Source organism: Pocillopora verrucosa, chromosome 11 (assembly GCF_036669915.1).
Source record: "Pocillopora verrucosa isolate sample1 chromosome 11, ASM3666991v2, whole genome shotgun sequence".
Lineage (NCBI taxonomy): Eukaryota > Metazoa > Cnidaria > Anthozoa > Scleractinia > Pocilloporidae > Pocillopora > Pocillopora verrucosa.
In genome coordinates this window covers 5666692-5693481 of record NC_089322.1, presented here as the reverse complement: position 1 = coordinate 5693481, position 26790 = coordinate 5666692, and the positions used below count along the sequence as shown (strand labels likewise).

The 26790-nt window shown below is 38.9% G+C and overlaps 4 protein-coding genes across 10 annotated transcripts in view; all 4 read left to right on the top strand.

Annotated features, from left to right (window-relative positions):
- LOC131795292 (low-density lipoprotein receptor-related protein 4-like) overlaps positions 1-2964 on the top strand; it is a 29251-nt gene extending 26287 nt beyond the window's left edge. For all 7 annotated transcript variants that reach the window (XM_066174506.1, XM_066174505.1, XM_066174510.1 and 4 more), the window contains 2 exons: positions 337-436; positions 2271-2964. The gene's annotated coding sequence lies outside the window, so the exon portion shown is untranslated. The remainder of the gene's footprint in view (positions 1-336; positions 437-2270) is intronic.
- Positions 450-8902, top strand: LOC136284324 (uncharacterized). Its single transcript, XM_066174511.1, has 3 exons — positions 450-2244; positions 2971-3033; positions 4014-8902. The coding sequence occupies exons 1-3, from the start codon at positions 2103-2105 to the stop codon at positions 5897-5899; spliced, it is 2091 nt and encodes a 696-aa protein (XP_066030608.1). The 5' UTR covers positions 450-2102; the 3' UTR covers positions 5900-8902.
- Positions 8903-15422: 6520 nt separating this feature from the next.
- LOC136284325 (low-density lipoprotein receptor-related protein 8-like) overlaps positions 15423-26790 on the top strand; it is a 15632-nt gene continuing 4264 nt past the window's right edge. The window contains exons 1-8 of the mRNA XM_066174512.1: positions 15423-15554; positions 17389-17788; positions 18473-18870; positions 19444-19629; positions 19944-20117; positions 20324-20512; positions 22139-22566; positions 22918-23017. Coding sequence (XP_066030609.1) covers positions 15461-15554; positions 17389-17788; positions 18473-18870; positions 19444-19629; positions 19944-20117; positions 20324-20512; positions 22139-22233 — 1536 coding nt within the window. The 5' untranslated portion in view covers positions 15423-15460 and the 3' untranslated portion in view covers positions 22234-22566; positions 22918-23017. The remainder of the gene's footprint in view (positions 15555-17388; positions 17789-18472; positions 18871-19443; positions 19630-19943; positions 20118-20323; positions 20513-22138; positions 22567-22917; positions 23018-26790) is intronic.
- Positions 22930-26790, top strand: part of LOC131795311 (low-density lipoprotein receptor-related protein 6-like) — a 4469-nt gene continuing 608 nt past the window's right edge. Inside the window, exon 1 of the mRNA XM_066173927.1 lies at positions 22930-23017. Within this exon, the coding sequence (XP_066030024.1) occupies positions 22930-23017 (88 nt within the window). The remainder of the gene's footprint in view (positions 23018-26790) is intronic.

The window sequence follows — 26790 nt, the reverse complement described above, 5'->3', positions numbered from 1 at the left end:
ATTTCTCCAATATAATATTTTAGTACAAAAGACTCAATTTAAATTGGTCATAAGTAATTTTTAAGTTTCAAAGCACCTTTCTTGTAACTTTCTTACCGGGAACTCTCCTAGGAGTTGCTCCCAGATCTTGCCGTGTAACTGTTTACAACCGCTCGGCCGTGTAAGGCTTAGGTACGAGACTAGGCCCCGCACGCACTACACTAAGCCAATTCATTCTTACCCAACTCCCCCTCACCCTTTTGATTCTTGCGTGGCACAACATCCGGGAATATGAATACAGCCATCAGTCGGTTGTAAACATTAAAATTGCTAAGTTTTGGTCTCGTTATACCCTAGGGGAACACAACTATGGACGAAAGCGGAAAGGATTTTAAACTTCTCAGCACATTCTTCCTTCTAAGTCTCGCCCTTTCGAACAAAGTATCTGCCTCATCAGGTATGTATTGGTTTTCTCTTTTCAGTTTCCTTTATAATTTTGTGGCTCAGAGTTGTGATTTATCGGCATTCAAAGATTTAAATTGCTCTTCGGAAATTTCTTTCTATTCACTTATGCTTCAATTCACTGCCTGATTGGGCGCTAAACAAACAAAAATCGATCGTTTTGTATTTGTAAAAGCGCTTTCGGGTAAACTAATGCCGAAACAAAGCAGAGGGTTCTCAAATTTGCGATGACTCGAGCCCGGCAATGTTTATCAGGAATGTATTACCAAGTTACTCTTTTCAATCGGTTGAATAATAATTTGCTTGAAGAGCATAAGTTTCAACTGAACCCCTTGTTCTATAATAACCTCTAAGAGCGGAACATATTTGTATTACATAAAAATGACAGATATAAGACTCTCTGAGCGAATTTCCTAGCATGGGCACATCAAGAGATCGCGGAATTTTCGAAGCGTTGAGAAAATTGCACTTTCGAGTTCGGATGTTTAATAAAAGGGAAAAAAACGAATTCTTGTAGTCGCTTGTCTTTCCATAACAAACATGAAATACTCAAAAGAATTTTGAAAAATATCTTAATAGAAACTATGAAAAATGTTTCATTGCCAGGCAGTGAATCGCACATAACGTCATCAAATATAGAGACGTAAACAGTTTTTATCGCAGATTACATTTTTACAATGTGTAGCCTTAACTTAGCAAATCTTGTTCATATTTTAATGCAAATACATTTGTAATCAGATAGATGTAGGTATAGTAAAATTCTGAATTCTTTAAAGCCGTGAAAGTTAAATAACTACCGTATTTCCGCGCAAAAAGTTTCTAGAACACCGACACAGCTCAGTGCTTTTTATCCATGATTATCATAATCAATGTTAACACACGCTACCAGACAAGTTACTGTCATTTCGGACGAAATTGATTTTCGACTGAACGTTATTAAGGCCGAATGGATCCTAAACTAATGCCGAAACAGAGGAGACGGTTCTCAAATTTGCGATGACTCGAGCCCTGATATGTTTATCAGATGTTTGTAACCAACTTACTCTTTTCAATCATTTAAATAAGAATTTGCTTGAAGAGCATAAGTTCCAGCCTAACCCCTATTTCTACGGTAAACTCTGAGACCGTAACACAGATTTGGTTTTACATAAAAATGACAGCGATAAAACTGTCTGGGCGGACTTCCGAGCTTGGGCATATCAAAAGATCGCAGAAGTTTCGAAGCGCCGAGAACATTGCAATTTCGAGTAAGCCAAAGTTGGGATGTTTAGTAAACTGGGAAGAAAATTAATTCTTGGAGTCGCTTGTCTTGCCAGAACAAACATCAAATTCTGAAAAAATGGCTGATGCTAGGCAGTTAATTCCATTCAACGTAAGGAAATATAGAGACGTAAACGGATTCTATCGCAGATTACATTTTTATGCCCTAACTTAGCAAATTTCGTGTATATTTTAATGCAAATACATTCATAAACAGATAGATGTAGACACGAGTAAATTTGCAAGTAGCTCAGACATGGACCTCGAGGGTCATTAAATATTGTACAAGGGTTCACTGAAAAAAAAAAACAAAAAAATACAAATTAACTGCTTCGCCGCTAATAGTAAATTTAACGACACGAATAACTCTTGCTGTACATTACAACTCCATAGCGGATTAAATGTGTACCTCAAAAATTGAGGTTGTTAAGTATTCATATATTCAGGCTATTGTTCTTTCTCATTACTTATTCATTCCGATGAGTTTGCCGACATGCCGGCATGCTTCCGAAGATCGTGAAGAGCGCAACTTCTTTGATGTAGGTGAGATATTTTTCTTTTGTTAACAGATGAAATAAACTCTCCCGGGAATCTGCTTGATTGATGTCTAATAATTGCTACGCATTCCGGTGTGTTGGGCAACATGTCAAAGACATCAACCTCGGATCAAACCCAAGCACTTATCAGCTTACATGTCTTTTCAAGTAGAAGTAAACATTGCATGCGCCGCGCGCCCCCAAACGGAGCTCGCGTATTTTAACATAGTACGATATTTGCGATGTGAAGTTAAGAGAACAAGCGGTATAAATATACCATATAGATTTTAAACAGGGTTCTTAAATCATTGAGAACTTGCTTTGTTGCTTTCTAAGATATTTTTATCCGGTGGAAAAAATAAAAGTACGAGTAATGAGTATAATAAATTAATAAAATACGTTGTAGAGTTTTCAATGCACGTAATGACTCGCGTAAACAAACCCCCCTTGACAACAAGCAAGACACGACACGCAATTGGTTGCTTCTTGACAATAGTTCATTCACAATTTGTAAACATCCGTTCGCGTTCCACGCCGCAAGGACAAAATTCAGCTGAGGCGATCTGCCGATCTACAATTTCTTGTGGTTAGTTATGTTGCAAAATCAGGGTGTTGAGTTTGCCAATGGATGAATCTTTTGCTGGAGAAATTAACTGGCCAAAAAGTTTCAAGCCGATCTTGAAAGGTGGCAGTAAATACTTCGTGATCGACGAATCATTTCTGCTCGCACTAGGAGTCAAAGTCCATGTAAAGCAAAGAGGATTCAAAGATCTCGATCACATACTAGAAAGACACGGTAAGTGGAATTTACGAATCTTTTCACGAATTCAATGTAGTTTATCAGCTATCGTCTAGCCTTCTGATAACCTGCGATTACGCGAAAAGAAACTTATTTCCCCTGGATTGAACAATCAATCGAACACTGCAATGAAAACCCTGATCACTCGAACTATGTTACCCTTATAGGCTGAAAACATTACGATTACAGTATATTGCAGGTCCATGTTTGTATATGAGCGAGGTGTGATTTCAAACCCTTGTATCTTTCTCCCTAAAAATATAATATGCTGTATCGTCTTTCTTTTGGTTATTGTTGTAGACAATCCAATACAATATTTATCGTATGCATGTTGATTTATCTAAATTATTTAAATTGTGCTTTTTAATTTTCAATAAAGTCAGTTTAAGTAACTAAAAATTGAAGAGCACAATAAAAAATAACTCCAAGATACTGACGATTAAATACACCTGCCCCTTATTAAATTTTTCAACATATATTTATGCATGGATTTATTACTCTAATGTCCTTTTCTTGTCATTTCACTAAAAATGGACACACCAAAGTAATAATACAGTTAATGCTACATTAGAGCTTACTTTAATTTCTGCCAAATTTCTAAGATGTTTTGTCCAGTGCTTAAAAGACTTCATCAGCTCAGTTGAGTTTATATGCTCTAACCTAAAGTGCCTGAGGTAGTTTTGACCAAAGATTTAAATGATATTTTACAAGTTTGCAAAAGGGAGGCTTAAAATAACAGTCCTGAACTGAGTGAAAGGAAAACAGCTGTTTGATTAAGTTATTGGAAAATTTACTTTCAAAATGGGTTCCCTTATAAATTACAACAGGAATTTAATTACAACAGGAATTTAATTACAACAGGAATTTAATTACAACAGGAATTTAATTACAACAGGAATTTAAAATGCTAGCTTTCTAAAAACACAGCATCACTGCCCTCTGATGTCATAACTTAAATTCTAGTTTGTCCCCTTAAGGTTTAGTTGTACAAGATGAATATCTGTTAAAAAATGGGTCAGCAAAACTCCGCACCCACATGTCCTGTAAGGCAGCAATATTGGTGCTGTTCAACTTCAGCAGTGCTAGGAAGGGCGAAGAAGCTGCAGTAGCAAGAGACTTGCGGTGTCAGTTGGTAGACATACTTGTAAATGTTGCTCCCACAACTGAATCCCTTCAACAACAAGCCAATAGAGACAGTTCCGCATATCCTTGCCCCACTGTTTCTGGCCCTCCTGCACATCTGTTGGAGCCGACAACTCCTGTAAACTCCACTGTTCCTGGCCCTCCTGCACATCTGTTGGAGTCAACAACTCCTGCTAACTCTACTGTTCCTGGCCCTCCTGCACATCTGTTGGAGCCAACAACCCCCGTAAACTCCACTGTTCCAGGCCCTCCTGCACATCTGTTGGAGTTGACAACTCCTGCTAACTCTACTGTTCCTGGCCCTCCTGCACATCTGTTGGAGCCGACAACCCCCGTAAACTCCACTGTTCCTGGCCCTCCTGCACATCTGTTGGAGCTGACAACCCCCGTAAATTCCACTATTCCTGGCCCTCCTGCATGCCTGTTGGAGCTGACAACTCCTGTAAACTCCACTGTTCCTGGCCCTCCTGCACATCTGTTGGAGTTGACAACTCCTGCTAACTCTACTGTTCCTGGCCCTCCTGCACATCTGTTGGAGCCGACAACCCCCGTTAACTCCACTGTTCCTGGCCCTCCTGCACATCTGTTGGAGCTGACAACCCCCGTAAATTCCACTGTTCCTGGCCCTCCTGCATGCCTGTTGGAGCCGATCACAACTCCATTGAAATCAAAATGGATTGCAACTGAAGATCTTCTATCTCGTCAACAAGCTGTTAGAAACAAGCAGGATGGGGGACGCAAGTTTACATCTAGAGAGGTGGTCCGTCGTTTGAACTTGCAAAAAGATGAACTAACAAAGCTGGCAAAGATTGTTCATCATGGCTCCAAGAATGACTTTATCGCCTCGCTGGCAGAGTCAGTCACTAGTAAAAAAGACCATGGTAACAATAACTGGGATGGAACTTTATCCCCACAAGATGTTGTAAATTTGGCTAAAAAATCCCATGATCCTAAAACAAGGAAGCCTGTTTATGACATTATAGTAGAAGAAGATGCTGCTGCTCACCATCATTTGTCAGCTATTGAAGTACTGGATCTTCAAGACACCACTAACCCAACTGAGATGATCCGTGCATTGAGAAGAAGACTACCTAGATTCTTTGATTCAGAACGCAAGGTTAACTCCCTCAAGGCAAAGTTTCGAAGAGAGTTTGAAGTTGTTTGGAAACCCGAAAGAACACATTCAGGATGGCGAATAAATCCGGATCGGCTCAGGGAAACCTTACTACACTTGTACTGGTGGCTTCCGCCTATTGAGTGGTGGAAAATTTATGGAGACGGTAGGAACTTTGGAGGAAATGACAGTGTTGCATTGACATTGAATGTCTTAAACAATGAAGCCATGTTTCATGGCTTTAGCTATCACAGCCCAGATGAGTACTGGCCCCTTTACATTTTCTACGGAAAGGACACTAGACTCAACTTAGAACTTAACCTTGGGGATCCTGTTAAGCCAGATAGCCTGAATGCATGGACAGATTCAATGATGACGAGAGGACACAAAATATTTATATCCTGTGATTCCAAGTTTTCTGATAACTTGCTGGGTGGGGGCTTGGATTCAACAAGCACTGACTCATTCAACATGTACAACTATGAAACAAAGGAAACAAGGAGTGATGTTGGTAACAGCACTGGTTTTCGATCTGAGGTTGGCCGTACCATTGAGCGAGAGCATCCTGAATCACTTCAAAACTTGAAACTTATTCTCACTTGCTAGACCCAAGATCGTAGAGTCGTGCATGGGATCAAATACTCCAAGGTGAATAGGCTGTGCAGGGCGTGTGGCATTGCGGGAAATACCAGAATAAACACCCTGGCGTATTTGACTAGCCAAACAACTCTTTCTTAAGTCTAACAAGTAAGAAACATTTTCAGAATTGTTTACCTGGCAAAACAAAACCCTATCCCAACCCTCGCAAATAATTTTATCCACAAGGCCCTTTGCCTTTGATCCAACAACCACATCAGAACGGGACAAAACATGTTTCATGTCGTTCAATGTGCAGCAAACACTTCTATCAATACCTTCAACTTTGCCTTCCCCCAGGAAACAAAGAAAAAACTTAAACTTAAATGTTTCCTTATTTTTGGAGATACCGTCACAGATAAAAACTGAATCTTTACAAAAGTCAAATGAATACAGGGATCCAACAGTTAAAACAATTCCACTTTTATCTACATAAAAGTAGAAATGAAGATCTTCAGTTGCAGGAACTGCATGGTTGCTAGGCTGCACATGTTCTTGTGGCAAGGACTTGTCACTTGAATGACGTTCTCCTGTAGTGGTGTCATGATTCTGGGTCTTCTGTCTCTTCCTCTTATTCTCCTGCAACTGTTGGGCCTCCTCCAAAGGTTTGTTCCCGTCTACCTCCCAGATGTTGAAACACGTCTCCCCTTCAAGGTCTACAGTCACCTAAAATGATAAAATGGTTATAATTAACTATAGTGGTAACAGTTAATGTGCATAATCTTTCTTATTCTCAGAAATTGTGTAACTTACTGACTAGACAGCAATCAGGTTACCATATACCTATACCAGAACATTTAGGGTGGCTCTATTAAAAAAAATTAAGTTCAAAAAATTGTCTGCACAAAACAGTAATAACATTCTTTTTGTGGTTATTCTAAGAACTCTTTATGGCTTCTCGACTTTCACTTCTTAATACAGTTTACTATCCTTACATGAACCCTCGCTAACTCAAACCTCCCACTAACTAGAAGTAATTTCATTTCCCTTCAGACCATTTTCTGTGTAATTTTACCCTCCATAACCAAAACTTCTAATAACTCAAACCTTTTTTCTATTTTCCTTTAAGGTTTGAGTTATCAGGGGTCGACTGTAATTCCAATTAAAAAAATTTACAACAATGTAACCCAATTATGGTGTTATCTGACAATATGCAAAGTGACCAGTTTTGGAGTGACAAGCAAATAAATTCCCCTAACAGTTTCAATACTCTGTCAAGGAGACATGTGATGAGAATTTAGAAAATTGTCAACTAGGGATAGTACTTTTATGTAATACCAAATTCTCAGGAACAGCCAACAAAGGTTTGTATGGTCACAGGTTAGGAGAATTGTACTTTAGATCTTACGAGTGAAAGGTTAAATATTGTTTTCTCAAAAGGAGAATTAAGATAGCCTTTGTTACTCACCACTTTCCTGATAGGATCTGACCGCAAAACCTTCAATTCTTTACCGTTAACGTAAACAACATCACCTTGGAATAGCTTCTTTAGGTTTGGAAACTGAAAGCAAGTAAATAAACAATCAAGATTATTTCACGCACGATAAAACTAAAACAAACTAAAGATGAAAACCGTGCCATGTGTACAGATCGATGATCGGCTGATCGTTTCTAAAAAAATAATCTTTACAACTTCTTACCTTGTTGTTTGCAAAACGGCGTGGAATAAGCGTTTCTTCTGGCGTTACTTTCCTGATCTCGGACGGGGCAATGATCTCCCGATCCCACTCGGCTCTCCACGGAGGAAAATTTACAACAATTGCGTTGTCCGATTTGCTGACAACTTTCGCTTTTGTCCAAATTCCTAACTGATCGACAGCTTCGACAGAATCGCCAACACTAAACTCCATCGCGACAATAAACAACACGGTCAGATCACAACAAGTTCATTCGAACAAGACGAAAGTTGTGAAAGAATGAACCGCCAGCGCGCGAACACGAGCACTATTCATGACACGCACTATTTACATAATAAAGAAGTAGTTTAATTCAAGTGCAATCATTCGGATCAAAACAAAACGATCGGCGCTCGAAATGATAAACTATTTTCGCTTTTGCTCTTCGCAGTGATTACAACAACTCGTCCAAGATCCATTTTAAAATCTTTTGCGACGCTCTTTAATCCTAAAAACATATTAAGGCTAAAAATACACCGTGAATAGAAACTAAATCCATTCAAATGATTGCAGTTAATCGATCTCGAGTTCATTCATCTCAAGACAATGAAAACAAAAGGATACAAGATCACAAGTCTGTTCGCGCAAGGTAGCTTAATTACACTATTGTCCAAGTCTTTTGAAGTACCTTCCGCAGTTCCTTTGGGCTTCTTCCAAAATATCTCACCTTTTTCGAAACGAATAAAACCGACACGTTTTCGGCAGCCACCGAAAGCAATGCCCAAAGGAATAAACCGAGCCTTCGAGGTAAAAAATCCAGCGGTGTCACCCATTTCAGAAAGACACATTTAATCCGCTATGGAGTTGTAATGAGGTCAAACCGTCACTTATTGCTATCGATTGGTCGAACAAAATGACCCAATGCATGTGTGGTGTTAAAAAGGAAACAATCAGCTGTCAATCGACACAATTGAGTGACAGCAAGCCAACGATTGATAGTGATCACTCGGCGATCGATCAGTGTATTAGCGACAAAAGTTTCCATGGATGCGTCGGTGTCTGTGTACTTTGTGGGGTGTCTTAAATCACTCTACGGACCAGATTAAATGGATAAAGCAGGCATGGTTGTATAAGAAGCGCTGTTTATTTTAGGTGAATGATAAAGAAAGTATTATAGACAGCCTTTGATTAATGGAAAGGTAAGAGAGAAGAGTAATTTTCAGTGTAAATGGGGCAATTGGAATCTTGAATCTCTGGTAAGGGTGTTTGTTATTGTAGGGGAGAAGAGGGCTTATTCGAGATTTGTACTTACCAAATGTTTAAAAACTGTTATTGATTGGTACTGATTATCATCGATTTTCACCCCTAAATGATTTCCTAAAACTGATTCAGAAGTCAATTGTTTTCGCTAATATTTCCGTTTCACCAGATCTTAGGCATCCGTGCAACTCTCCGTGCCTTTTGATCTCAACTCCAACACGCATATTGGCTGTAGACTACGGTAACCAGTCAAGTTTTGCAGTCATTTCAAATTTGTCAAATGCCAATGGTTATTACGTTGACGTTCATTACAAGCTGGGCTACTTATTTTGGAGTGATCGAGCACAACGTAAAATCAAGCGCTCGAATATGGACGGTACAAATATTACAGTTATCCACAATGACACGGACTGTGTGGGACTAGCAGTGGAGTGGAACTCGATGCGGTTGTATTGGACGGAAAATCCCAAAAAAACAATATCGGTATCAGACTTGGAGGGAAACAACAGAAATATTGTCCTTTCTACAACAGACTACCCAAGAGGAATTGCTGTTGACCCGCAGCAGGGGTAAGTGTCTTTAAATTACTGTTTATTTTGACGCCATTGTCAGGGTAACCAGGTGCATTAGACATGCTCCTTATACATTCCCCAGTAGGGTGGTGACAGAACTGACATGGAGGGTTAGTCTAACGATCAATAGCTTCTCTAGTTGTCAATGTGTCCTTTATTTTCATGACCTTGATGTGTGATTCAGGGATGATAATGTAAAGAGAAATTAGATCCTAAACATTCAGGGAATCTTAAGAGTAAAAATTGACACCATAAAAAGCAGGGACTGCATCCTGCGCTCGACATTGCCCCGTTATAACACATTGCAAACAGGAGAGCACATGAACTCTGAGTACAACAGATACATAATGCAAGCTCACACCAATTATTGACAATGATACATCCTGTTACATCCTGTTTTTCTTGCCACGGTACAACTGTTATTTCATTTAATGTATCTTGCTCAATCGCGGTAGAAAGTGAGGAGTTTGGGAGTAAAACACTGAAAATTTTTATTGACTCTTAATTGATCCGTAAGATATTTACTTTACAGGTTAATGTTTTGGGCAGCCATGTCGAAAATCGAAAAATCAAATTTGGACGGAACACAGCGTGATATTATAGTATCATCAAATCTCTCAAGTGCGCATAGTATCACTGTGGATAGAAAACGAAAGCGTGTTTTTTGGGTGGACTATAGTAAGGATCAAATAGAATCTGTTAACTATAGTGGCAGCAACAGAGTACTACTGAGTCGGATACAAGGCGTAATTACCTTGTTTGGAATTGCTTTCACGTCCTCATTTTTATTCGTTGGTGAATGGCATGGAAATACCGTTTTCAAAGTGAATGCGTCCAATGGAACAGTTGTCAGTAGTGTTCAATTTGCTTCGTCCGCCCCATCCGGATCTCGTGGAATCTATGGATATGACAGCACTTTGCAGCCACCAGGTTTGCAAACAAATTCTACAAACTTACATCAGTCTTGTTCACAATGAGATCTCGGAAAAAAAGCATCAAATTCTATCCCTTTCCGGTGACAGGTCTGAAAGACACCTCGTGGAAGGTAGCTGATGAAATAACATATTTACTTCAATCTCATCTGCAATTTCCAGGCTTTTTGAATCAATTGTTGGGGTTTAAAGGGTGCGTGGACACGCATCTTATTAGTTTAAAAAAGTATTGCCATTTGAATAGTTTGGTGTTTTTTCCTTTCCTTGAGAACTGAGACGACGTACTTGCAATCCCCCATGTCTTTTGGTTTCCAGTTATGAGCACATATTGGCTTTGGACTTCGGTAACAAGACGAGTTATTCAGTCATTTCCAATTTGACCAGGGCTGCAGCTTTAGACTTTTCATTACAACCAGAAGTCTATGGGTCTGTTATCTGAAATGATCGTTTTCGTGCAAAAACAACAGTTCTAGATATTATTGTTACGTTTTCTTTTCTTTTTCTTTGGAGTAGCAACGTGTCCGGCGTTACCAGCACCGACTGATGGAGCAATACTTGGATGCCCAAGAAACGCAAGTGTAAATTATGATACAGTCTGTCAGTTCTTGTGTAACAATCGCTACTTAGGTCATGGTTCTCAAGAAAGAAGATGTTTACTCAGCGGAACCTGGAGCGGACAAGAGTTTGTTTGTCAAAGTAAGTAGCAGTATATTCACTTTCTGATGATACTGCGTATGATGGCTAAGGAGAGAAGATCACACCTCAATATTTCCTAAACCACCTCTTAGCTCAACTTCCTCCCAACATGAAAATGGCCATTGACGCTTTCCGCTAAGCCAATCGGACTGCAAAATTTCGATCGGCTAAATTTTGAGTATCAAATAGTGCGGAGTAATGTTGTCTGTTGGTTCAAAAGTCAGGAAATGTACAAAGAATGGAACCTGGAGTGGTATGGACCTTGTCTGTACAGGTATAAGATTTCCGAACACTTAGTACTGGCGAGTGTTGCTCCTCTGTCCTAGTGATGAACTTGGAAGACGAATCAGTCTAAGATCCTCACTAGTCTAAGGTTGTCTGCGATTGTAGATTGCGATTGTTGATCTAACATCGTGGTGACAATCATTTTCCTCATGGTTACGCGGTATATCTAATGTGTGTTTGTTTCTGGATCAATCGATCTATGTTTAAAGAACTCAGATGACTTACGGTTTAACATCATGAATTGATAAAAGATCGTAAGTAGTCTTTTCAAGGTTTGTAGCGATTGTAGATAATGATTGATCTAACAACAGCTTAGTAATCTTGTGTTTGAGTCTGAGCAGCCGAGCCAATGCATCGGCGCTCGGATCAGTCGATTTACGACCGTAGAATGGATCGTCACTGTCTCTAAATGTTCAAGACTCAGTAACGATACATTTGTCTTATGCCCCGTATTCACTTTTATCAATGATTTTGATACTGAACAGGGAGATGACACCTGCTTGTCCGATGTATCTTAATTATAAATACTAATCCCATGTTGAGCCTGTTCGTTTAGAGCGTTGATCTTTGTTACGATGCGGTTCATGATACCATCAGTAGGCATCTTAAGGCCTTTGATCCAGACCGAGAAGCTGCGAAGTCACCATACATCGGCAGAGATTAAACTGACGATGATAAGTGCAGACATGAGATTCACTTGATGCAGACGATAACTCACGGTCGAACAGTTTGGACATGAACCTCGAGGACGTGGAATTGAATCAGGTACATGAGATATAGGTTTTTTTGGGGGTTAGCATGTAATTTATCTTTCTCGTAGTACTTAAGCAATAAAAAAAGCAAATAAAAGGTATTTTGAAACCTAAATTCTAATTTTCAGATTTATTTTTCACGCACAGTTTGAGCCAAAAAACGAAGAGTTTCAGAACACCAATCAAAATACCTTACGAACCTGACTGATTGCAACAAGGGGAAAATTGGAGGAAAGTTTCTGGACTTAACGTAAACAAAAGAATCCCCAAAGCGGGTAATTTTTCAATTTGTGCATCGGTTTCGTTCTGCTAAGCCGATTGCGAAATTTCCTTGGTTTTTCGACTCTGCTTACACTGAGTTTTCTTGTTAACTTGCCTCTGATTGCCTTTCAGATGTTCTCTTCTTGTCTATGCGCAGAGATCTAAAGAAGTCTATCCCAAAAGATATGATTGGACCACTATCTTCTCTTGGTTTCTTGCTTTACGTTTGGAACTCTAAAATGGTCTCTTCTAAGGATGGATGAATTTGCAATGATCTACCAACTGAAAGGCAGAATGGATCATGTGCAAAATAAAAATATTACTGCTTCATAGATTTATTATACTGTAGAATCCCCGCCAGTTCAAAATCCCAAGGGAAACAAAATATAGTTCGAACTAGCGACGGTTCGAGTCAGCTGATAGTAAATGACTGAAAAAATAATTTAAGGAAAATCGAATCTTATTCGCGTTACCGGAGTCGGGTTCAAGTAAACTGAGTTCGAATTGGCGGGGTTCTACTGTATATCAGTTCTATATATATAACTGTTAAGGTAAAACGCGTAATGCTTCTTTTATTAATATTTACAACAACAGTTACGCTGTAAGGCACCTAAGAAATAGGAATGAACTTTTTTTAATGTATAGGCTACTACTGGAACTAGAGAACAATATCTATTAATAAAAAGATGCGTATGGGAGAAAACGAATGTGATTTATCGATTCAGGTGATTTATCGATTCAGATAATTTATAAGTCAATATCTAAAATTAAACCTTCAGTCATGGTGATCAATCTGAATACAAAACAAGGTTGACCATCATTTTAACATACTGGCTAAATTATATAAATGCTTTTACCTTTTGGAAAAATGAATTCAACTGCTTATTTTCTATAGTTTGGTAGGTTGTCTTGCTTCTTTGAGCTTGAGGAACTTCTATCACCGTACCTATTAATGAGGATATCATTACAAGTGCATTGCAAGTAGTGACAAACAAAAGGAGGAGAATGGAAAACAAATAGAGTGCTTCAATCCTTAGACATGTAAGCTTTGTTTCCCTTCCCTTCTCCCCTCCCCCCCCCAAAAAAAATAATAAAACAATGTTGTATCGCCCTTCCACGATTTTTTAACTAAATACAGACAACACCGAATTTGGAAAGGGGGTATTGTAAATGATTTAGAGTGTGGTAGACACAGGAGTGTTATTCTACACATAAATAGGACTCTTCAAACAAAATGTGTCAACTAATTTTGACGCTGATTGCAAGTAAGGGGGTCTACAAGGTTTTGAATGCGTACTAAATAACAGCAATGAGCTACCCGTTCGACTGTCTTGGTCCCCAAGCCTATGGTTAAAGTCCAGGCGGTTTTAACCATTCGACTCTTAAGAGGGACTTGCATCCATTTTCTCTTTACTCTATCGCGGCTGAATCAAGTGTTTAGGTCATGAGAATGAAGAAGTTGGATTGTCAGTTAACGAATGTCTCCTGCAGAAAGAGAAGGAGTTCACTTAAGATGCACTCTAAGCTTAACCAATCAAATGCAAACCTTTTTTTATGTCGGGAAAATTGTGTTTCCTTTTTCACTTAACAGGCAAGAGATCTGTAAAAAGCAAAAGAGAGTCTTAGTGAGGAAGTATGTCAGACGGTTAACTGTTAAAGGCTTGTCTGCTCTGACAAACGACGGTTAAATTTCAGGCCATTTGACGGTTGAAGATTAATTTTTCGAAATGAGAGCTTATCAAAAGTCGTCGAGATGCTAAATTTTCATAAAATTGCAATAAAATTCCTGCAGAAGTCCGTGCTAGAGGACCCAAAGACTTGGATAACTTTTCCCCAAAAGGGCTATTCTCTGTTATGATCATTCCGACGTATTTCATGTTCATGCGTACTGAAAGAAATAAAAAATTGTGTTGAGCGGAATTGCATAGTTTGTAATTTTCGCGCAATTTCGGCGATGGAATCGCAAAAGAGCGGCAGGGAAAATCAAAACAAAGAAACAAACGATTTTCGTGGGTTTATTTTACTACAAACACAGTTGTATTTCCCTCACAGCTCTCGAAATACATAAGTCTTGACTCTTGATTCTTATCAAAGCGAAATCTGACTCGCAAATGGGTAGCCTCATGCTTCGAAAATAATTTTCACTACGATCTTAAACTGGAGAGATTCTTGGCGCGCTTCCTAAAACATTTTCCTCTTTTAAATTCATGAAAACTTCAATTTCCTACAATTGGGACAAGACCTTAAAAGGCTCCAGCTAATGGCAGATTTTATTTTAACAGATTTTTACAGTACCTTCCATCATTTTTTAAACATATAGTAGGGTCGATTATTTGAGCTTAAGTTTAGAGCGTGTCCAAAAGAGAGCCTTGAAAATTATATACGGTTATGATAATCATTATAGAGAAGTGCTTCAGATGGCAGAGCTGAAAACCCTAAGGGATCGGAGGGAAGACCTTTGCTTAAAATTCTTTAACAACATCGTCTCCAATCCCTTGGATTGTTTGTACCACTTACTGCCTTTCGACAACCGAGATCAACTTATGGAGTTACGACGACGCAGACCATTTAGAGTTTCCTTTAAAACAAATCGGTTCAGAGATACTTTCATTCCAGCAAGCGCAAGACATTTTAATTGACATCTATTACAATTGTATATGGGCCCATATGTAAATTAGTTCCCTTTTAGGTTTGATTTTATTGTATAGTTCTATTATATAATTTGTACACCTTTGTAATTCAGCTTCCAGCTGCTATTAAGGTATTCTTAATAAACGTCTATCTAACTATCAAGTCGGTAAACGAGTATGGTTATTTACCGGCAGATAGCACAACAGCCCTTTGCCAGATCAGGATCTGATAATATCTGCATTGGCTTTCGCAGCTCCTGTTTAGAACACATTCCTAATAAAATGCTTATTCTTCCGTCTTGTCACAAGTAAGAAAGAAGACGGAATTTGAATAGAATGGTATTTTGGAGCAGATAAGTTAACAATTCATTATAATTCATAAAACTCCATAACTAGTAAGGACTCCACCCCACCCTGCACAGTAAGAAAACGCCACTCCACCTCACCCCTATCGATTGTTACAGGAACTCACAGAAGTGGATTGAATACTCGAGCTTTTGAGTAAGCACGTTCTTCGTCAACGACGAATGATGATAACGAACGGCAATGCCTTGTTGGAGATATTCGGAATATTTATCTTGTTTTTATTAAGAGAACACTGCAGAGTAATTTCTTGTGGAGGTGAGTGAAATTTCTGATTATTTTGTTGCTACTCTGTTAATTTTTTTTTTGTCACGTCTGTAAACATACGGCGGAGACTGTCGATGAGTGCCAAAGAATTTTCTCTTTTGGAATTCTTCTCTCTTTTGGTTATGTGGGTTGTGTTAAGAATTGAAGGTGCTTGATCGAACATTTTTCTTATAAATCAAATGAGCCTGATTGACTTCAAGAAGTTTACGAATCAAGATCTCTGAAGAGAATGAAAAAGATTCGTGGCAAACGTGCTGAGTCATTCAATGAAACGAGGAAGAATAATTATCACCGACTAAAACCCAAACCTATAAGCTTAAGGTTATTGACTGCCACATAGAACCCTAATTGACGAATATATTGGCCATTTTATTCGTTTGTTGAGCAGTCACGGAAGTTTAAGAGAAGGTTAGGAATTTTTTCACTGCGTATACAACAGTATTTGCGATTGTAGTTTTGTAAGGAAATTTGCATGCCGTTCGATTCACTCCATGTTTTGCATTCCACGAATTAAAAAAACACGACAAACTAACGTATGAAAATTAATGGAGTAAACTGCCCTCTGAGTATCAGCCAGGGTTTGTTTAATTCGACGCAAATGTATTTTAAAAATTCGTCAGTTTATTATGTGAACATTTGAGGATTGGGCGACTGCTTAGGATGTTTACAGAAACATTCAGACTATTGTCATACGTCAAATGAGAATCGTCACGTACGTAACTTTACTCACGTCATGTTTCATAAATAATCTTTTACAGCCATTGGAGGCTATCTTGCTCATTTAAATTGTTACAAAAATTTATCGAATAGCTTTCGTTGTTCTGAGTTATTTCAAGAACAAACGTTTCTTTTTATTTTCTTCGTTATGTCACTGTTTGAAAAATTTTTCCCAATGGCACGAGGCAGTGAATTTCATTTGCAGCCTTATTTTTGAAAGGTGACGCAACACTTCCTACTCTGCCTCCCAACTTGTGACTGCATTTCCTTAGCAACCGTTGCTGACCAGAGTATTTTTCATTTATTTTCAATTCTGGTAATAACTTACAGAAACCGAATTAAAACAAACAAACAAACAAACAAACAAATAAGATTTCTTATCTGCGTTCAAATTTTATTTACAGAGACTTGTTCTGAAGGGACATGACTCAAATCTGGTCGATGTTGGCTGAAAGAATTTCGTGAAACAAAATATTTAACGGGCAGACTCTTCATGAGCATTCTAAAAAACTTTTAATATTCCCCGTTTGTCTTCTGTAAAACAACCGGGTGAAATCTCCAAATTTTGCGTGATTCGAGAATGAAAATCTTCGAGCTGCTCGCAAAAGTCTTCACACGACCGTAAATTCGATCAATTCTCTTGTCTGCATCGTCGTCATGACTGCTTAAAGTTCCTAATTTTCAAGGAATAGGAATGGTTGTCAATTTCCCTGGCTGTTGTTACTCCTCCCCCACCCCCACCGCCCTCAATCGGACTGTTTGCATCATAGGCATTAACTAAGATCCTTCTAGTAAACTCTCCTTCTCTCGCTCCCGCCCCACTCCCACTCCCAAAAATCACCCCTGAACGCAACGATTGATGGTCTAGCGTAATTACTCCGGGATGTTTTTGTTTCGTTGTTTTTAATTTATTTGTTTGCTTGACATTCGGACCACATGACGTGTCCGAGTCACGGGAAAATTTGAGACAAAATAAATTCACCTCGCGAAGCTCCCAAGGCTCACACTAACCACAAGAATAAAGTGAATTTGTATAGCTTTGGTCAAATGAACTTGATTAGTTTAGTTGCACTTAACCAATCTTGGTAAATTTTCTTTTCTTTTCTAGTGTCAATTGTCCCTTGCAAGCCTCCGTGCTTTATTATATCAACAACGACAGAAATAGTGGCCTTGGATTTTGATAACAACTCAAGTTCCCAGATAATATCGGGTTTATCAAAAGTCATAGCCCTTGATGTTCATTACAACTTGGGGTACATTTTTTGGACTGACGTTTCAGACTTCAATATCAAGAGATCTTGTATCGACGGAACAAACGTTACTGTAATTCATACCACGACTGGAACTTGTGACGGGCTTGCTGTGGAATGGATGAGATACCAGTTGTACTGGACTGACACGACAGATGATGTCATTCGAGTATCAGACCTTGAGGGCAAAAATACACGTATCTTAATTTCTTTAGGTCTTGATGAGCCTCGAGGGATTGCACTTGACCCTGAGCGTGGGTGAGCTGATGTTCATGAGGATATTAAAATTAATGATGTCTATCAGTTCATAATGTTTGATAGAGATCCATGGAGTCCGCCAGTCAATTAGTCATGCGGACAGACAGAGAGACAGTCGCTCGGTCAGTCAGCCAGCCAGTTGGACAAGCTGTCACTCAGACAATTAGTGAGTGGGTCGTCTAGATAGTTCGTCAGTCAGTCTGGCAGTCAACTGTCAGGCAGCCAGTCAGGCAGGAATCCAACCAGGCAGGAATCCAACCAGTCTCTCAGTTAGACAGTCAGGCTATCAGTCAGTTAGTCAGCCAGTCAATCAGCGAGTCTATCAGTTAGTTAGTCAGTCAGTTAGGCAGGCATCCAGCCAGCCAATCAGTCAGATAATCAATCAGTCAGTTAGTCAACCTGTCAGTCAGACAGCCAATCGGTTAGTTAGTCAGACAATCAGTCAGTCAATCAATCAGTCGGTAAGACCATGTGTCAGTCAGTCAGTCAGTTAATCAGTGAGTCAGTCAGACAATAAATCAGTCAGTCTGTCAGTCAATCAGTCAGTAAGTCAGTCAGAAAGTAAATCAGTCAGTCAGAAAGTAAATCAACCACAATACAAGTTAGTTCCCCTTCAGTTCTAATTGATATGGGGAATACGTATACCATCATGACCTAACTGTTGTGTTATTTCTTCATCGACAGCTCCATGTTCTGGACTGACTGGGGAGCGGCGCCAAAAATAGAAACAGCAACATTAAATGGAACCGAGCGCACTACCCTGGTAAACACAAACCTTCAATGGCCAAACGGCATCACTCTTGATAGGAAACGCAGACTCGTATTCTGGGTTGATGCCGGGAAAGACAGACTGGAGTCAATTAATTATGATGGCAACAAGAGAACGTTGCTTTTCGCGAGAAACAATGTTCATTTTTTTGGAGTAACTTTCAATTCTCCGTATATATTCGTATCTGAATGGGATCACAAGAGTGTTTTCAAAATTAATATTTCCAATGGAACGATAGCTGGGACATATCATTTTGGAGGCCGAAACAAGATCATGGGAATTGTGCCGTACTACAGATCTTGGCAGCGGCAAGGTGAGTGTCAACACCGTTTATTATATCTCTTAGTTGGTGCGTGCACTTTAATCGGTCAATATGGCGGACAGTATTTCACTGCACGGCTCGCTAAATCCAAAAGTTTGTTTGATTTGATTTCTTTCACTTCTATTTGAACCCAGAGATACAATAAATATATTACCAACCTCGCTTTCTCGGCCCGCGCTGTAAGTTACGGAAGCCCTTTTTTTCCTTTTGAACTTATGACTGAGTGATTACTGAACTGGCTTTTCTCCGGTAAAGCGATCCTTTAAATGAAGTTTTTATTCGAAAGAATCCTTGTAGGTGAGTTTCGATTAAAGACATGGTCTGGAAAAAAGCTGGAAAACGTTCAGGCTTCAAGTGATTCGAGCCCTTGCCTCCAAAATACTTGTTGGACGCGTTTTTTTTCAGTTTCGCGTTTCCTTCCAGTGGGCTGAATTATTAGTAATGTTTTAGTCAGTAGCACAGCAATGAAATACTCTTTACCGACATTTGAAAGTTAAAATTACCTCGAAACGTTAACAATTAAAATACTTTGGCAACTATTTCAGTTGTTTGTGTTTACTGCAGCAATCACGTGTCCAGGATTGCCTTCACCGAGAAATGGAACAAGACTTGGATGTTCAGGAAATGCAACTGAGTTTTATGATACAGTCTGTCAGTTTGGGTGCAATAATGGCTATGTAGGATCTGGTTCTCACATAAGACGATGTCAAGAGAATGAAACTTGGAGTGGTGAAGAGTTTATCTGTCAAAGTACGTCCAATCTCGTAGTGATGCTTGAAAATGTAGCGCTTGACTTTTTTTCTTTAGAACAAATACGAAAGAGGAGATAATAATCACCAGGGATGGAAATGATGCAGGATACCGAAGATATTCTTGTGCTATTGGCATTTTCATTTAAAAAAAACTATATTTGCATGGTCGAAAAGAGCACGCCTTATGCTGTTCGCCAACAGTTCTCGGCAGAGAAAAAATTAAGAGCCTTCTCATAAGCTCCTAACCAGAGAAAATGCATCAGTGCCACCAAAGACTGCTTTTCTAGAAAGTTCATTTTTTTCAATCCCTAGGAAAATGTGAGTATCTTCAACTTCCTCCTAATGTGAGAACAAATGGTTCTTGCAACCGGTTACCAGGCATCGCTTGTCACTTTACCTGCGAACGAGGCTTCAACTTGATTGGCTCAGCAATTAGGTGGTGTGATAAAGATGGATTTTGGACCGGTACGCAACCTCGATGCGATGGTAAGCTTATACAAAATTGAACTTGGCCTGCACAAATCAGGGCTAAAAATCCAAGCAAACAAAAGCTCGAATCCTAATTTAATATCTTTTCGAAACCTCCACATGAAACTTTTTGGACGCATTCAACAAGGCGTTTGAAAACATCCAGTTTACTCCTATGCCTCTATTAACAGAGGCGTCATAATTAATTTTCGTGTTTTGTTTAGTTGTTACCTGCCCGATGTTATCATTACCGACCAGTGGTATATTCGTGGGATGTAACACTAATACGACGGAGATGTTATATGGTACAGAATGCAGCTTCTCTTGTAAGGAAGGATCTGTAGCAACCGGTTCAATGGGAAGGAGATGTACGGAAAATGGAAACTGGACTGGAACAGACCTTGAGTGTACAGGTATAAGATCTGGCAACACTTGGAATCATGAAAAATTCAAAATAATCATAGTTATCATTCGAGAATCTTACCCACTTATTCGATTGGCGATCTTGATAATTGCACAATTCAAGGTCTTCCAAAATTTTCTATGGTTAGCTCAACTTTGCAGCATTTTTTGTGATGTTTGTGCGGCCCATCTTACAAAATCGATAAATCATCGATCATCGATGACCATCGTCAAGCGCAATATAATAACTTGACCATCTTGGATCGCCAGTCGATACAGGTTCGTCCACAGTACTTATGCTCGCAATCATTTTAGATCCCTATAGTCGATCTAAATTGTTGCAGCAGTCTTTATTATGGCTTTGCAGTTGATTTAATATATCCTTACAAGGATGGGTCAATCGATATGCAATCGTAACATGTAAAAACATTGACGATATTGGATCACGAGTCGATGGAGTATCGTCAATAGTCTTATAATTGGGACTCGCAATCATTATTGATCGCTACAGTCGATCTAACATCGTTGCGTATTCCTTTTTTATGGCTACGCGGTCCATTTCGTATGAATCAATCGACGTAAGAGCGTAAGACGCATTAATTTGACAATCATAGATCACGAGTCGATACAGGATCGTCAGTGGTCTTAGTCTTGCAACATTCTTTGTTATGGCTGCGTGGTCCATCAAATTCATCTGTACTTGAAGCTATCGATGCACGATTGTGAATCGCACACGATAACTTGACGATCTTGGATCACCATTCGATACAAGATCGTCGATAGTCTTATCATTTGCAATCGTACTTCTCGATTTAACATCGTTGTGTCATCGTTCTGTTTGCTTATGTCGGTTGATCCTATGTATCTGTGAATGAATCAGTCGACTTACGCCGGTTCAACAGTAAGGCGATGTATGGAAAATGGAGTTTAAAATGGAACAGACTTTGAATGCACTGGTGTGAATTCCTAGAAACTTGGCATCATAAAATTTGAAACGATCATAACTATAATGGCCAAGTGGTAGGGCGTCGTAGTGCGGAATTTGAAGTTCACTACAGGTACGATTCTTCATGGGAACTCAGACGCGCGTGACAAGGCAAAACCATCTTTCTATGAATTATTGTGGTTTATTCGCAAATTTTGCCTTTTTCTTAATTTGATGAAAATCTTGGGTCACTAATGAGTATAAGATCTTCAATAGTCAATTATTTCTTGGTTCATCATGACTGATTAACAACAGTTAAGCGATCGGAAATCATTGACGTGTTAGTACCCATGGTAACGCGGTTTCTCTTGCATCTATAGATGAGTGAAATGATTTACCATGTTAGTATGCAAATTTATAGGTGATCTTAGATCGATACAAGATCATCTATCGACTTTTTCTGCTGTGCCACGTTTGTAGATCGCCATGCTTGATCTAACAACGGCGCAGTAGTTTTAGAATGGCAACGCATTCACTCTTAGGCATCTCAAAGAGAGAGATGCATGGATCTTTCGTAATGCGATCACCATTAGAGACAAATTGGTTATGACCGTCTATGTCGGTGGTATCGTTACTGTTCAAGTATCTTTGACCCAGTGACGATACATTTACCACTTCTCCCTTATTTTTCTCTTCGGCTTTTTGTCTTTAGAGTTAATATTTAAAGTGCCTCTCTATGGAGCCTATCCTTGCGGTTCTTATATCCCTCAATCACATCTTCCCTCGATTTTTTTTTATAAGAGGTAAGCTTCTCAACCTTCAACTTAAGTAGCTGCATCTCGTTTGCATGTAAAGGGGACTTAATCTTTATTTCTAGTGACCCTCTAGTGACCCACGTGGAAACATATCTAACATTTGCTAACATTTTTCATACTGAAAGTGGTCCTATGAATGAAAGGACAACATTTATATTTATGTTATCGCTGATTTTCTTTTGAGATTTCTTTTTCTGAGTGTAATTCAGTCAATAAAATATTCAGCGGGAAACTTCTGTACACAGCAACAATAGTCAGGTGATGGATGAGAGGAACTAAATATCATGCTCTCACAAGATACTGGATGCCTCTGGAGTTTCAGCAGGTAATTGATTTAGTTCTTCAATAGAATATTTTAGTACAAAAGACCTAATTCAAATCGGTCATAAGTAAAATTGTTATGTTTCAAAGCATCTTTCTTGTAACTTTTCTACCGGGAACTCTCTTAGGAGTTGCTCCCAGATCTTGTCGTGTAACTGTTTACAACCGCTAGGCTGTGTAAGGTTTGGATACGAGACTAGGCCTCACGCTCACTGTACTTAACCCCTTCATTCTTACCCAACCCCCCCCCTCGCCCTTTTGATTCTTGCATGTCACAACATCCGGGAATGTGAATACAGCCCTCGGTCGGTTGTAAACATTAAAACTTCTAAGCTTTGGTCTCGTTATACCCGAGGGGAACACAATTATGGACGAAAGCGGAAAGGATTTTAAACTTCTCAGCACATTCTTCCTTCTGAGTCTCGTCCTTTCGAACAAAGTGTCTGCCTCATCAGGTAAGTACTGATTTTCTCTTTTCAGTTTCCTTTTCTCCGTAAAGAGACTTAGGATGCATGAATGGCTAAGAGTTGTGACTTATCAGCATTAAAAGATATAAATTGCTCTTCGAAAATTTCTGTCTATTCACTTATGCTTCAATTCACTGCCTGATTGGGCGCTAAACGAACAAAAATCGATCGTTTTGCATTTGTAAAAGCGCTTTCAGGTAAACTAATGCCGAAACAAAGCAGAGGGTTCTCAAATTTGCGATGACTCGAGCCCGGAAATGTTTATCAGGTATGTATTACCAACTTACTCTTTTCAATCGGTTGAATAATAATTTGCTTGAAGAGCAAAAGTTTCAATTGAACCCCTTGTTCTATAATAATCTCTAAGAGCGGAACACATTTGTATTATATAAAAATGACAGATATAAAACTCTCTGAGCGAATTTCCGAGCATGGGCACATCAAAAGATCGCGGAATTTTCGAAGCTTTGAGAACATTGCAATTTAGAGTTCGGATGTTTAATAAACGGGAAAAAAAATGAATTCTTGTAGTTGCTTGTCTTTCCATAACAAACATGAAATACTCAAAAGAATTTTGAAAAATATCTTTATAGAAACTCTGAAAAATGTTTCATTGCTAGGCAGTTAATCGCACATAACGTCATCAAATACAGAGACATTTACATTTTTACAATGTGTAGCCTTAACTTAGCAAATCTTGTTCATATTTTAATGCAAATACATTTGTAATCAGATAGATGTAGGAATGGTAAAATTCTGAATTCTTAAAGCCGTGAAAGTTAAATAACCACCTCATTTCCGCACAAAAAGTTTCCAAAACACCGACACAGCTCAGTGCTTTTTATCCATGCATAATAAGGAAATAACATGACTTTTTTCGGGAATATTGTTTATTTGCGCCCGCGTAGTGTCATTTGCGGCCCGAGCGCGAAGCGTGAGGGCCGCAAATGACACTTCAAGGGCGCAAATAAACAATATTCCCGAAAAAAGTCATGTCATTATCATTATTATCAATAAACAAGGCCAAATGATATCAAGAATGCGAGTTTTAATAATACAAGCTAAGTGAATGACGAATTCAAAGTCACTTCAAATCATCATGTAAGCTGTAGGGCTTATAATGCATTAGCAGCCCGCTGTCAGTCTTTTGCGGCCCACTGAGCGTGTGTTTTGAAGAGGCCGATTTTCTATTTGGCCGCTTATATTGATAATAATTAATGTTAACACACGCTACCAGACACGTTATTGTCATTTTGGACGAAATTGATTTTCGACTGAACGTTATTAAGGCCGAATGGGTCCTACCTAGTTTACACATTATGTCCTTTCTCAGAGTGTTTTGTGAAGACGTCACGGCAGCTAACTTGGTGTTCCTAAACTATGAAAAGTCGGCCATGTTGGTGATTCCAATTAGTCCTGCAGGAGTCGAACTCTTTTTAACTGCAACTTCCTTTTTTTGCTTCGACGGAAAAACAAGATTGCTGGGTAGCTAGGTGAAGAGGTTCTTTGTGTTGATTTCACTTCAAGGATAAAATTCTAAAACCTCTTTTCAAATCCTCTTTAGCATTGTGTAATTATTGCTGCTAAATGAGTCAAATTTACGCGTAGTTCAGACATGGACGAAAAGGGTCATCAATTATTGCGCAAGGGTTCACTGAACAAAAAACCACAACAATGCAAAATGAACTGCTTCACTGTTTTTTCAAGAATTTGTTTCTCAGTGCAGTGAATCGATGTTTCGATAAGTTCCTTCCGGCAATTAATTGTCTACCAAATTCCATAACGACTTTTTAATTTCTTCTCGCCTCAGGGCTTCTCCGAGTGTCCCTAGTTGTGACCTTGAGTGTCCCTCGTTGAGGCCTTGCGGTCTCTATCGTCAGTCCTCCCTCCTCAGCTCCTTCCATTGCTTCTTACTTGACTCAATATCGGTGATTGTGAGTGCAGCCTTCAATTGCTCGAAATGATTGGCATGACTAGGCCTTTACCTGAATACATCACAAAGATTGCAGTTATCAAAGGACATGGACTTAGTATTGTATTTTTCTGCACAATCTTAATTTTGAGTCTCGCCAGTTTAAACAAAAGGTTTGCTTCTTCAGTTGAATATTCATGTTCTCCGTTCAGTTTCCCTTTCGTAGCTGATGTGTAATATAAGATATGATTGATCATATTTGTTGTCAGCACTTTTTTGTGTTTACCAGTCTTATATCATACTACTCTTTAAGGAAACATCTCCCCATACTATCCTAAAACAAAGCCGTAGTCCTAAGAGAGATTTATTGTCTTCGCTATCGTTTTCTTTATTCAAGAATTGTATGCATAATGAAGTATTCGATAAGGAGCTGTGCTGAAATATTTCCGATATCTTTCAAGTATGGGTCTCCCTGCTGACTTCAAAAGTTCCATTAGAAACTTTCTCTTATAGACTACCCGATCACACAACGAACTTCCATCTTCGAACAAACACTAATAGAAAGAAAACGATTTTAAAAACTTGCTGTGCTTGCTGTGACTCAAACGCAGCAATGTTCATCCTTTGTTGACAACGGATGAATTCTATGTCAGTCAAACTACAGTTTGCTCAATGAAATATATGTCTATATATTCGAATAACGCCAGTTGATTAGTTTAGTTATGAGAACATAAATACAGTGCAAACTAGACAAACTTGTGTACCTTGCCAACATAAAGGAAGCAACAGCTGTCTCTCGTGCCTCTGATCGGGCAAGGAACTGAAAATAACGTTCATTTTGGCGGGAGCGGAAATTTGTTGACACGTTGGTGAAATTGATTTAAATCAAGATCGACCCAATCGGATACTAATTACATCACATGTAATTCTGTGCGCTGGTGCGACCCTAGAACAAAGTAAGGTTGTACTTTTCCGATTTGAAGATCTCGATAATCAAAGACAAACCTAATGAGCGATTTCTGGTATTCGGTGTAATGTTATTATGGTGTGGATTGATATTAAGGAAACAGTATATTTGGAAGGGCCGCAATTATGTCTATAAGCACACACGAGTGACGAATGACCACGAATGACTACGAGTGACCACGAGTGACCACGAGTGACCACGACTGACTACGAATGACCACGAGTGAAAAAGCGGAAAAAGTTAATCACTAACTAAAATAAAAATAATAATAAGAAGAAAAATATTACAGTGAATTTAATGGAAAATATTAAAAGTAAAAGAACTGTAGTCCTCTTTCATTAAAAACCCCGAATAAAAGGAAAAAATTTGAATGCTCAGAGAATTCTCTATGATTACAAATTCATTCTTAACAACAAAACCAAATTTGGCTTACCTTTAACAATTACTTGCCTCTCAGCGACTCAAGAACGCCATCTTCACCAGTAACATGTGAGACGAAAAGATGTATATTACACTCCCCATAGATCAAGTGTCAAGGGATTAACTCGATTAACGTAAGTCAAGAGTCTTCAGTTCCGGAAAGTAGTTTCCTTTGCGGAATGTCGGTCAGCCCTACAGTTCTTTTTCCTTCAATATTTCCCATAAAATTCACTGAAATATTTTTCTCATCGAGTCAATTATTTTTATTTTAGTTAATGGTTAAGGATTAAAGTTTACGAAAGTAAAGTTTAAGTTTACGAAAGTTAACGAAAGTTTAGTGCGAAAATTGATCTCAAACGTGCTCACAAATAAAACACAGAGGCCGCAATGGAGAAGATTTAATGGAAAGAGTAACAGCTAGAATAGTGGTACTTAGAGCATAGTTCTCTCTCGTAACATTGC

Coding starts and splice junctions, on each gene's coding strand:
- LOC136284324 (XM_066174511.1), top strand. CDS start 2,103: ATGTGTACCTCAAAAATTGAGGTTGTTAAGTATTCATATATTCAGGCT. Junction 2,245..2,970: donor GCGCAACTTCTTTGATGTAG/GTGAGATATTTT, acceptor TGCTCGCACTAG/GAGTCAAAGTCCATGTAAAG. Junction 3,034..4,013: donor TCACATACTAGAAAGACACG/GTAAGTGGAATT, acceptor TGTCCCCTTAAG/GTTTAGTTGTACAAGATGAA.